At 53.3% G+C, this 12,490-nt stretch overlaps 1 protein-coding gene across 1 annotated transcript; it reads left to right on the top strand.

The window, feature by feature from the left end:
- Positions 1-3,476: 3,476 nt before the first annotated feature.
- On the top strand, positions 3,477-11,808 carry R3HCC1 (R3H domain and coiled-coil containing 1). The gene is made up of 8 exons (XM_042242686.1): positions 3,477-3,647; positions 3,937-4,064; positions 4,478-4,615; positions 6,098-6,704; positions 7,542-7,714; positions 8,835-8,905; positions 10,427-10,522; positions 11,495-11,808. Exons 1-8 carry the CDS (start codon positions 3,477-3,479, stop codon positions 11,629-11,631), a joined length of 1,521 nt encoding a protein of 506 aa, XP_042098620.1. The 3' UTR covers positions 11,632-11,808.
- The last annotated feature ends 682 nt before the right edge of the window (positions 11,809-12,490 follow it).

Raw genomic sequence — 12,490 nt, 5'->3', positions numbered from 1 at the left:
TACAAAGACTTTCAATAGCAAACATTAACTGGATATTCTTACACTTCATCTTAAACATGGAGAGAACAGTTGGTTAGCTCATGCAAGCTGAGGTTAATACTGTCTCAGTTTGCTTAGAGTAAGGAGATGGGAAATTGGGACATAGATTCCAGTGCTGCAGGTGACCCCAGTGGCAAGGGAAGGGGCGCTGGATTATAATTTAGGGTTGCTATGGTAGTAGGGAACTCTAGATTCATCCCTTCAGATGGGGCTGCTTGCAACCCCATGTCATCTGCATGCAATCCTTTCATCATCTTTCAATCGTACCTCTTGTTTCAGGTAAAACTCTACAGTACACACCTAACAGGCTTCTCTGGTTGATCGGATTCATCTAGTTATTAATGCCTGACTTCTGTGTCTGGTTATTGACCACAGCATCAATTCTAACAACATTGTAAAGATGGAAACTCTGAACCAGGTGATGTTCCAGAACATGGATGTCACAGGCTAGATCTGGATTAGAGCAAGTTCCAACTCTGCCTGTGGTAGCTGGTTCCTTGGCTAAACCTCAGGTTGAAAGTGAAAATGTTAGTTGCTCAGTCATGTCTGACTCTGTGACTCCATAGACGGTAGCCCACCAAGGTCCTCTCTCCATGGAATTTTCCAGGCAAGAATACTAGAGTAGGTTGCCATTCCCTTCTCCAGTGTATCTTCCTGACCCAGGGATCGAACCCAGGTCTCCTGCATTGCAGGCGGATTCTTTACCGTCTGAACCACCAGGTTATTCCTCTGAAATCTCCAACTGAATGGGCCACTGTGAAGATTCAGTTTATGCCATTTTTATGGCAACCTTTGCGTAAATAGTAATCTTCATTTTCACAAGGCCTTTGTGTCACAGATTTATTTTCAGCTTTGTTGACTCCATTTTTTGTTGCCTCTGTGATGAACATGATTGCCTCTTTTATATCTTTCCATGCCTCTGACAGTTCACACTCCTGACATTCTGTTGGTTTTTCCATCGTGACATGAAAATCAGACTTTCTTTGATTTCCTTGAGAACATGCAGTAGTTACTAACTGAAATGTCTTCTCTTTTTTTTTACAAGAGAACTTTCCCGTATACTGTTATCCTCTTTTTCCTATGATGCTTTTTTAACTTTTTGTTTTTGCTATAGAAAATTTGCATACTCTGCTGCTTTTTGTTTTGTTTGTCTCTGACTGGGGACCATTCAGTGCTCATCTGGTATTTGTCCCCCAGTCCTGTGGGTAGATGCACTTTGATTCCCTTCCTCATTTATCTTGGCATCTTTTGGTAACCTCTACCCGCAAGTGGAGGCCTTTGTGCTAATTCTATTTTTTCTTTTCAGCTTCCAACTTATCTGAAGAGTGTGTAGTGAAAACTGCATTCACGGGCAGCCTCCTCTGAGAGTCTCCTTGTTTGAGTCTCTCTGAATGTGTTGAAATCCTCTGTCACGGACCAGCTCTAAAGAGGTAGGGGTATAACCTGTATCTTGGGGTTTTGGTTGGTTCCTTCATTGTAGGGGAGAGATGGCCACTTTATTGAGAAGGTTAGTTCTTTTCTTTCTTTTTTTTTTAAATTTTTGGCTGTGCTGAGTCTTTGTTGCTGCGTGGGTTTTTCTCTAGTTGTGGAGAGTGGTGCTACTCTCTAATTATAGCATCAAGACAAAAGCAAGTGCAAAGAGAACTCAAGGAGGTGAGTCATGGGCTTCTCATTCAGGAGCACGGGCTCTAGAGCACAGGCTCAGTAGCTGTGGTGCACGGGCATGGTTGCTCCATGGTATGTGGGATCTTCCAGGGTCAGGGGTAGAACCCATGTCTCTGGCATTAGCAGGCGGATTCTTTACCACTGAGCCAACAGGGAATGCTGAGCCTTTGTTTTCTAAGTTAGCATGCATATTCCTTCTGGGTCATGTGTGCAAAATGGGCGTGCCTCCCAGCCTCACACTTCCCATCATGGAAGCCTGGTTGGATAAACGGGACCGTTGTGTGGCCCCTCAGTGTTCTCTCAGGCCGGTCTGATTCCACTTCAGTTAAGCCAGTGTGGAGTGTGGGTGGGGCTGGTGGAGTCAGAGTCCAAATGGGTGTCCCTGTTCTTCTTGCTGTATTTTTGCCCTCTACCCCCCAGGGACTGGATGCCCCTCCAGGCCTGAGACTGGGGCAGGGGCAGGCCTTCAGAATCTCCTCTTAACAACCAGGCCCCCAAAGGATACTCATGACTCACCTCCTTGAGTTCTCTTTGCACTTGGTGTTGTCTTTATTTTATATCCTTTTTATTCTTAAAAAATTTTTTATTTATTTTTAGTTACACGGGGTCTTCATTGCTGTGCACAGGTTTTTCTCTAATTGTGTCAAGTGGGGCTACTGTTTGTTGCAGTCTGAGGGCTTCTTGTTGCAGTGACTTGTCTTATTGCCAAGCATAGGTTCTAGGGCACAGGTTTGAGAGTTGTGGCCCACTGGCTTAGCTGCCCCAAGGCATGTGAATCTTCCTGGACCAGAGATCAAAACCGTATCCCCTGCATTGGCAGGCAAATTCTTAACCACTGGACAACTAGGGAAGTCTTGATTCTTTTTATTCTTGAAAAACTATCTGGAAAGATAGTTTTTGTAAATATAATATATCCCAATAGTTTTTGTAAATGTAATATATAAAAAGATATAATCCCACCATCTGTTAAAAGAAATACTCTGGGAAAAACTGCAAGAGAGCAAAATGCATCTTTGTTTTTCTTCATTGTCCTGTTCCCAACTTCTCCCAGCCAGCCTTTTAAGGGTCAGCCTCCTTGTGACCTTTCTTGTATCCTATTGCAGGGCCCACTCAGACTGTCCCACCCCTGTACTAAAACCTGGGTTTTTAATAACTCAGGGCCCTGCTTGTTTCAGGATGATCAAAGGCTTACATTTCAGCACCTTCCAGGGAAGAGGAGGATTTCAGCCCTGGTCTCCTTGATTATAATAAGCCATCTCATGGCTGTCTGATGACATGAATTTCAAGCCCTGTTTAAGGCAAGTGCTGGAGTTACTTTTAGATGTAGCAAGTTCTGCAAACCACCATTCTAGTAGCTACCCAGCCCTGTTATCCATAGGCTAGTATACCTTGTCAGGGACGCTGTGCTGTGAGTTGGACCACTTTGCAGCTTCCATCGATAAGGGCCAAAGGGTGATGAAATTCTTGGTGTCCAGAAACTTCCTATGTATCCCTCTTTGACGTCCCTAGGGAGGGGATCAATGAACTGTAAAACCTGGTATCCCCATGACCTAGCATGTAGGAGCCACGACAAAGGATTTCCCAAATTTAATTGATCCTAGGAGACAGTGTAGGGTTTCCCAGGTGACTCAGTGGTAAGGAATCCGCCTGCCAATGCAGGAGACTCAGGACACACGGTTCGATCCCTGGGTGGGGAATATCCCTGCTCAGGTGACCTGTGGTCTCAGGGGCAAAAAGAATCAAGAAAGAACGCGCCTTTGCCATTGGGGGTGATGCCTCCCCCGGGCCGCGCGGTGGCGCTGCAGCTCCGCGAGGCCCGGGTGGTTCCGGGGCTCAGGGGCGCGCAGGCTTCTGGGGACCCAAGAGCTGCGGCGGCGACGCGCGGGGCGGCCGCGGAGAGTGCGGCGGGCGGACCTCAGGGCAGGTCGCTCCGATCACTCACGGTCAGCCTGTGCTCCTCCCTGGCCTCTCGCTCCCGGGCCGGGAAGGATCGATCGCGCCCGCGGATCGGGGCCCAGGCCGCAGGGCGCGGACCTGGGGACGGCGAGAGCGACTGCATCGGGGGCCGGGTGACCCTTCCCTGCCCCACCACGGCCCTGCCGGGGGCCCTGGGCACAACCCTTACCCTCCTCGGAGCCCGGCCCGTCTCCGATCGGAGGAGAGACCGTGTCCTCGGTCGTGGAAGGGCCCGGGTTCTGTGCTCTGATCGCGGCGGTGTCGGTTGTCCCGCAGGCTCTCCCACCTGTCACCCTGGCCCTTCTCTGCTTGGACGGCGTCTTCCTCTCCACAGCCGAGAATGACTTCGTGCAGCGCATCCGGGAGGAACTGGACCGCTTCCTGCTGCAGAAGCAGCTGTCAAAGTAAGCCGTTGTGAGGGTGGTGCTCGCTCTGCCGCTGGGAAGAGCAGTGTTCGCCCCTAGCCTCCTTGTCCCTTTTTGTCCAATGGTGCGTCTAAAGTAACTAGGCTCGCAACTCGCTCTGATTTGGCCTTTAGGTCTAATAATCTGCTGTCAGGCCTCTCCCCGCTGCCTCTTTCCTGGGTGACACCAAGCATCGCCTGAGATGGAACAGCCCATCCCTGGAAGGAGGATGGGGCCAAGTAGTTCCCTGCCATACCCTCTACGGGCAGGTCCACTGCAGTCAACCTGGGACCCCAGGGGGCAGAGCGAGCCTAGGCTCAAGCCACCGTTAAACCAGGAGTGGACTCTGTGGGGGTCAGGCCTGGGGCTGCTCCTGGAGCTCCTGCTCTGCTCTCCTTCCCATCCCTCCCCAGGGTCCTCCTCTTTCCCCCACTCTCCAGTCGGCTCCGCTACCTGATCCACAGGACAGCAGAGAATTTTGACCTTTTGAGCAGCTTCTCTGTTGGAGAGGGCTGGAGGAGGAGGACAGTCATCTGTCACCTGGACATCAGGTGTGTATCCTGCCGCCTGGGAGGCCCCTTGTTGGTTTTCCCCTGGGGGTGGTCTGGTGAGCTGGTCAGCCTCTGGGAGGGAATCAGGGCTGGGTGACCCCCTCTCTCCCCAAGCCTCAGTTGCTTAGAGTCAGTGCTGCCTTCTGCTCAGCAGGGGAGTAGAGGTGCATTGTTGATGGAGTTCCTTTAGCAAATTCAGCTTATGCACGTTGGGCCAAAAGAGAGAGGACTGTTTAAACAGTGGGGATGTCCACCCAGCATTGCTCTCAGGGAGCTTGGGCCCTGCAGAGGCCATGGAACGTGAAAGCTCATCTAGCAATTCGCTCACCTGTCTCCATGCACATCTCGAAGGATCTTATCATAGTGTCTATAATCCTAGCCTTTAAAGTTACATACTTTTCTCTTTTTTTGATCTGTTTTAAACTTTTTGTTTTGTGTTGGGGTGCAGCCAATTAACAATATTGTGATAGTTTCAGGTGAACAGCAAAGGGACTCAACCACACATATACATGTATCCAGTCTCCCCTAAACTCCTCTCCCATCTAGGCTAACACATAACGTTGAGCAGAGTGGTGCATGCTATACAGTAGGTCCTTGTTGGTTATCCATTTAAAATATAGCAGTGTGTACATGTCCATTCCAAGCTTCCTAACTATCCCTTCCACTCATCCCATTGTGTGTGTGTGTGTGTGTGTGTGCTAAGTCCCTTCAGTCATGTCAGACTCTGTGACCCCGTCCCGTTATCAGCCATTCAAAAGAATGAAATAATGCATTTGCAGCCACATAGATGGGCCTAGAGATTGTCATCCACATTACTGCGAATGGCGTTGCTTCATTGTTTTGAATGGCTGATAATGGGATGGGGTCGCACAGAGTGGGACATGATCTGTCTGCAGTACAGGAGAAGTGGGTCCAACCCTTGAGTCGGGAGGATCCCCTGGAGTAGGAAACGGCAGCCCCCTCCAGCATTCTTGCCTGGAAAATCTCATGGACAGAGGAGCCTGGTGGGCCACAGTCCATGGGGCCGCAAAGAGTCAGTCACAGCTGAGCTACTAACACATACACAGATTGTCCTACAGAGTGAAGAAAGGCAGAGAAGGAGAAATGTCATGTGATAGCCCTTATATGTGGAATCTAAAAAGAAATGATACAAATGAACTTACTTACAAAACAGACTCACAGACTTAAAGTTACATACTTTTCTAATAACATAGTTTCTGAATGCTAATTACCGCAACCTGTAGCAAGTGGACTCAGCTGTCTCACAGTTGGTTTGTAACACTAGAGGAAGAGTTGACCGCTTTGTGCTTGTTCAGGGCATCCCCTCTGATGGCTCATTAAGTTGTTTTCCAGGGTCATTGTGGCTTCGGTTTTTGCCTGAGACTGACTCAAGAGCCTCAGGCCTGAATGGCAGATAACTCCAATAAACCATTCTCCTTGGGTCTCAAGCACCCCTCTGATAAGTGCCTGCTCCTACTCCAGGTTACGCAGTTCAGACGGATTCTCTGGCCCCTGCCGCCCTCCTGCCTCCCACCCTAGCAAGTACCGAGGTCCTCGGAAGCCCACCGCAAGTCAGGGAGCGGCTGGTGGTCCCCGAGGGGTGAGGGCTGGCCGGTGGCATCGTGGACGCAAGCCGGACCAGGCCTTGTATGTGCCCCGGGTGCTGCGCCAGCAGGAGGAAGGAGTGCTGCCCGCTCCTGCAGAGCTCCAGGGAGATGCTTCAGCTGGCGGGCTCTCAGAAGAACCAGGAGATACTGGTGCTGGGAACCCCACTGCCGATCAGGAACTTCCCGTGTCGGTGACTCAGGCAACAGAGGACCAAAAAGGCCCTGGTCAAGGCTGTGAGAAAGAGTCGCTGCCAGACCCATTGGCTGCTGAACCCTCAGGGCATGAGAGCCACGCAGGGACCGGAGACAGGTTGGAGTCAACCGCACAGCTGGAGCACGTGCTGCAGCTGGACTTGGAGGAGGGAAATGGGACTGAGCTGGAGAGGAGCCTGGCAGCAGAGGAGGAAGTAGAAGAGGAAGAGGTGGAAGAGGAGGGGCCAGGCAGCTGCCCTGAGGACGACTTCGGTGAATTGCTGCAGGAGGTGATGAGGCTCTTAAGCCGGAAAAGGGAGGGTGGAAGTGAGGTGGGTGTAGTCGAGGGTGGATAGGGCCGAGGGTCAAGGTGTCTGGGGGGTGCGGGTGTTGAGTGATAGCGGTCCCTTAGGAGACCAGTACTCAGAGGGCAGGAGGCTCAGGATCTGGGGTCAGGGGTGTGGATTGGATCCCACCTCAACCAGGTTATTTGGCTTTTCTAAGTTTCAGTTTCTTCCTCTGAAAAAAAGAGCAGGTGCTAATACACACTTCCCAAGGGAACACAGTGCTTCAGAACGCACTACAGACACTGGTCATGAAAATTACTCTTCTGCCTGAAGCTTTGTCTTACAAATCTCTTGTCCTTAGAACCGTGTGTCTGTCCCTGAGCCTGGCTGCGGTGTCAGTTGGGAGGGCAGGCAGTCTGTATTGCTATTTTACAGACGAAGGACACCAGAAAGCCTTGCTCATCATCACTTTGTTAATGAGAAAAGGAAAGATCCTGGGCTTGCCTAGCTCCACCTCTTACTGACAGTAACTTGAGGAGGAATTACTTAATTCTTTGGCTTAGTTTATCCATCTGTAAAGTGGGCCTACGGAATAGAGTTTTGGGGATTTTGTGAAACAAAGTGCGTTAGTGTCAGTCACCCAGCGGGGACTCCCCTAAAACATACTCCTCCATCTCGTGGCCCAGTCTGCCATACTGCTATCTTTCCCAGACTCCTGTCTGGGGTGCTCACCTCTGTGTCAATGCAGAAGCCTGTGGGACTCAGCGTGGGTTTTGAGAGCACTCACTCAGAGTCCGGTGTATCCAAGCTCCCCTCACTAAAGGGTCTGATCTCTCCCAGATAACGAACAATCTGACCCAGAAGGAGATTCAGGTAGAGAAGATCCACGTGGACACATCATCCTTTGTAGATGAGCTGCCTGGAGAGAAGGATTTTGCGCACGTGGTGGAGATCTATGACTTTGAGCCGGTGCTCAAGACTGAGGACCTGCTGGCTACCTTCTCTGAGTTCCAGTGAGTGCTGGAGAGGCTTTGGGGTGGGGATGGTGGGTGGGGAGAGTGCTTTCTTTCTGGAGAGGAGCTAGGACCGGGCTTTGTGTGGGGGACGCTTGCCTGCCCCTCCTTCAGTGCCTAGAAAGGCAGGCAGAAAGTAGGTGTGGTTGCTCTGGGTGCCATGCTCTCGGGCAATTCAGCTTGCTGGCCGTGACTGTGTGGAGGAGGAAGACAGCTGAGTTTTTGGTTGTGGACAGCTTTTGGAGGCTCAAGACCTGTCCCTGCTGGCACAGGCGGCGGACCTCCAGCCTGGCCCCCAGCACGCCCACATGCCAGCCACGACCCTGTGGGCCCACTGCCTCCCCCTGCTTCACGGCCAGCCGCCCAGTTGGAGAGTCGACAGATGGAGGGCCACCTCCATAGAGGAGCTCTTTCCGGGATGAACGGGGCTTAAGTAGCTCTGGGACAGAGTCTGCTGGAGAGGGGAGAAAAAGTGAGAAAAAGTGAAAAAAGACTTCTCCCGTATCCCCAGATTCCTTGGATCTAAATCCAGTCTTTTCTCCTGTTTTTTTTTTTTTTTTTCTCCATGCTTGTTTTCTTTCCTCCTGTCCCCCTTCTAGGGCTGGGCCAGACTAGGACCATTGGAGGCTTCCTCATCCACAGGGGAGCCCCAGGCTCCAAGACTGCTTTGGTCTCCCACAGGCCCCAGACTCAGGAGTGCCTTCCCAAGTGGCAGGAAGAAAGTCAGGGCAGTTTCACTGACATGCTTGTCGTATCAAGTCCTGTCCTCAGCATGAAGCCCTTTGTCTCCAGCCTCAAATCCTGTGCCCTTGGCCTGGGGTGACCACGTCTGTGAGGGGCCCTCTTCGCCCTTGGCCTTGTGCTCTACAAGCTTTGAGTCCTGACTTCCTCAGTTCTAGGAGTTGGGGGCCCACCAGATCTCAGAGGTGGGCCCTGCCTTTCTGAAGTTGTCGTATGGTCTTCAGGGAAAATCTGCCCCCGATGCTCATCTCCTCCCTAGAGGAGATGAACTTGTCTTGGGCTTGGAGTATTTGAGGACTGGAGGGGGGAGGGTCTTCCTGCAGCAGGAGGCGTTTTCCGCATTCACTCTCCCCATCACTCTGTCTTGTCCCCGGCACAGAGAGAAGGGGTTCAAGATCCAGTGGGTGGACGACACGCATGCACTCGGCGTCTTCCCCTGCCCAGCTTCAGGTAAGGCGGTGCATGGTGGCCTGGCTCCTCCTCTGACTGCTGTTTGGAAGGGAGGGAGCCTCGTTTTCTGGGGTGAGGATACCCCAGATCAGGGTGTAGGCTGCACCAAGCTGATGGACTGGCAGGGCGGCTCCCAGCCACCTGATCGGGAAGTCCAGAGGGGCGGAGTGGGCACTGGGCCAGGAAGCTCACACCTCTTCATCCTTGCTTCTTGAGTTCAGAGGTTTCAGATTTGGGTGACCTCCACATCCTAAATGAAAGCATGTGAAGGTGCCATTTTTACAGGTCAAAAACATTCAAATACTGGTGGGACTTTCCTGGTAGTTGAGTGGTTAAGACTCCAGGCTTTAATGCATAGGGCATGGGTTCAATCCCTGATCAGGGAACTAAGATCCCACATGCCATGTGGCACAGCCAGAAAAAAAAAAAGCATTAAAGTACTGGCAGGTTCCTATGGTTTGAGCAGATGTGTTCTCATTCCGTTTAGATTAGAGCTTCAGGAGATAGGTGAGATGACTCCATTTTACAGATGGGGAGACTGAGTCCCCTGATGTCAGTTTCCGATCAAGGTTATGAAGCCTCTCATCAGTCGTCAAGGCTGGGGAGGCCAGGTAGGCTCGTGGCTGTCATTCCAGTGCTGGACCTCCCTCTCAGCACTTTCCTGTACTTACCCTGCCGCACCGCTGCACAGTTTGTGTATATTTATAGAGTCAGTCCCCAGCCCCCCTTGACTGGGCTTCTCACAACCACGGGCTCTTAACACAGAGTGGGGAGTGACCATGGCTGGTGTGGCCCAGTCTTCAGGAGAGCCTGAGCTTTTAGGGATGGGGGGCAGTGTCCGGGCAGCAAGAGGATTGGGGCCAGGTGGGGGCTTCAGCCCCAGAGAGGGAGCCACTGAAGGTGGGGGCTGGGGGAGGCCCTCCCGGTCCATGGAAGGGATTAGCAGTGGGCTTGGCATGGCCATGGCTGCCTTCTGGGCTCTGCCAAGCTGGCCAGGAGCCAGGGGTAGGCCTGCTCAGCTTCCTCATGTCCTGGCCTCATCTGTATGGTGGTTTGGGTCTGAGGTCCCTCCCAGCTGTAAGTGGCCCGAGTGCCCCAGGGCCCAGCACAGCCTGAGGCAATGAGAGCATGCACCCTGGGAGGGTCTTGAGTCGGGGCAGGGTGGTGATGGTGGTGGTGGTGTTTGTTTTAAGCTCCCGGGCTCTGGAAGGCTGGGGCCTACCTCTGCTGATGTCAGAACCACAGGCTCACCATGTGGCTCCTGCCCCCCCCACCCCCCAGGGCAGGGGGGTAGAAGTGGGGGCATGGGCCCTCCATCTGAGAGCATGGCAGCCCTGTGCAGACCTGCAAGCTCCAGCGGAGGGGCGAGCTGATGGGGCAGTCCTGTCCCTGAGCTTTAGATGGGTGGTTTGGATGGGTGTCAGAAGCGGCTGCTTGGGCTTTGGGGTGACATGTGTGTTCCTGGGTCCTGAGGCCTCAGCAGGAAATGCGGATGGCTCCAGACCTGCTTTCTTTCCTTAGCTGCTGAGGCCCTGACCAGGGATTTCTCCACACTGAAGATCCGGCCCCTGACGCAGGGAGCCAGGCAGTCCAAGCTGAAGGCCCTGCAGAGGCCAAGTAAGGAAGCTGGTGGTCTGGGTGGGTGGGCGGCTCGAGTGTGGGTCTGCCCTCCGATTCACTTCCCTCTAAAGTTCTCTGCTTTCTGGCCCCTGGGCTGCAGTGACCCATGGGGTGGTCCTCGCCCAACCCAGGGGGCCTATCAGGAGAGCTGTCTTCCAGCTGCCCTGTCCCAGGCTTGCCCTCCATTCACACCTCTTGGGAGTCTGGTTTGGGGTGCAGAGGGGAAGCTTGGTCTTTGTGTCCAGCTGGGGAAGCCATGCTTTGCTGTAAGGGATACAGAGCTTGGGCTTTGGTGTGACCCTGGCACTGGCACTTCCTTAAACTGGCCTTGAGCAAGTCGCTGGATGTATGTGAATCGGTCCCTTTCTCTGTGAGATAAGCGTTAGAGTGAATGAGAGAGCCTGGCGGACGGGCCCCAGCAGTGGTGAGAGGCACACAGAAAGTGCCCTGTAAATGATGGCTCCTCCCCTTTACTCTCCTCCTTCCAGGGAGCACGAGGGTCTTTAGGGGCCAGTTTCCCATGGCTGCAGAGCAGTGGCTGGCTGGCAGAACTGGCCTAGAGAAGCCTGCTGAGGCCATCCACGTTCTTGTGGATTACATGGTCTTTGTCCCAGACTTCTTAGGGATGATAAACATCCTGTCTGTTGATCCAAGAGCTCCAGGTGTCCCTTCCTGGTCTGCCTGCCCTCTCAAAGGGCCCCTGCAAGGGAGGGAGGTGGACAGGATTAGCGCCACCCCCACCTCCGACAGAAGGAGAAACAGGGAGGGCGCGGAGAGGTGGCAGAGTAAGTCAGGACCCCACGTCAGGGCCAGGAGCCCTCGGTGGCCCCTCTCACCAGCATCAGGCCACAGTGGGGTGCAGCCAGGCCTCAGGGGTGGGCTCTAACTGCCTCCGAGGCTGCTGTGTCGCTGGGAGGAGAGGCCACAGCCTTGAATTCAAGTCCGCACCCCATGGGGCTTTCCTTTCAGAGCTCCTGCATCTGGCAAAGGAGAGACCACAGACAAATACAGCTGTGGCCCGGAGGCTGGTGGCCCGGGCCCTGGGGCTCCAACACAGAAAGAAGGAGCGGCCTACAGTGGAGCCGCCTGCCGTTCTGAGGCCCTGAGAGTCCCAGCCCGCCTGGATCGAGCTCCCCAACCCAGCTCGGGCCCCAACACCACAAGCCTTTACACACACCGGAGCAGCCCTGAGCCATCCTTGGAGCATCGCTATGAGGCGTGGTGGGCTTTAGTTTGGTCTAGTTTCTGAAGCTGAGTAAAAAATAAAAATTAAAGAATTGTAACACGATTGCTTCAAAATGTAATGGTCTGCAGTGGAACACTAGGGGGCGCTGTTCGCCTCCCATTGGAGACCTAGGGCTGCTGAAGAAGCTGGTTGCTTTAGGTGACTGACCTCAAACCAGCTGGGCCTCCAAGGCATTTTTGAGCAGAGCTTGCCCAGTTTGTGGGGGTAGGTTGCACCTGTTGTGTGACATATGCCCAGTCTCCCCCAGAGCAACTCTGGGCTATTGGCCATGCTGAGACACCCCCTGCCTCTGCCTCTGGCCCTAGTGTTACCAGTGGTGTGGGTTACACAGGGGTCCCTGTAGAAATAAACATAAACTCACCTCGAGGTGAAATCTGAAGTGCCCTGGAATGGGTGGGAGGGCAGCTTTGTGAGGACAGGGTCCCAGTACACTGGTCTTTCTGGTTTGAGTGGAGCTGGTGACGATCCTGGCCCTCTGAGGTCATCATGGACCCCTCGGTTTGCTGGGCTGCAGCCCACTGTGATGCAGAGGGAGCCCCAGGCCTGGCTGGATTGCGGTTCACTCTCACTGTGCCCCGGAGACTCAGGGTCCACCCTCACTGCACCTCGGGGAAGGGCGTGGGGCCCTGATCTGCTTCATCGTCCTTCCGCCAGAGACCAGCCCAGGTGCTGCCCTTTGAGGAAATTTCCTGAGGCTGAAGGCTGGATGTCCCATCTGA

The sequence above is a fragment of the Ovis aries genome, chromosome 2 (assembly GCF_016772045.2).
Source record: "Ovis aries strain OAR_USU_Benz2616 breed Rambouillet chromosome 2, ARS-UI_Ramb_v3.0, whole genome shotgun sequence".
Lineage (NCBI taxonomy): Eukaryota > Metazoa > Chordata > Mammalia > Artiodactyla > Bovidae > Ovis > Ovis aries.
Note: the sequence above shows the minus strand (reverse complement) of the source record. Positions and strands in the feature narration are given on the sequence as shown.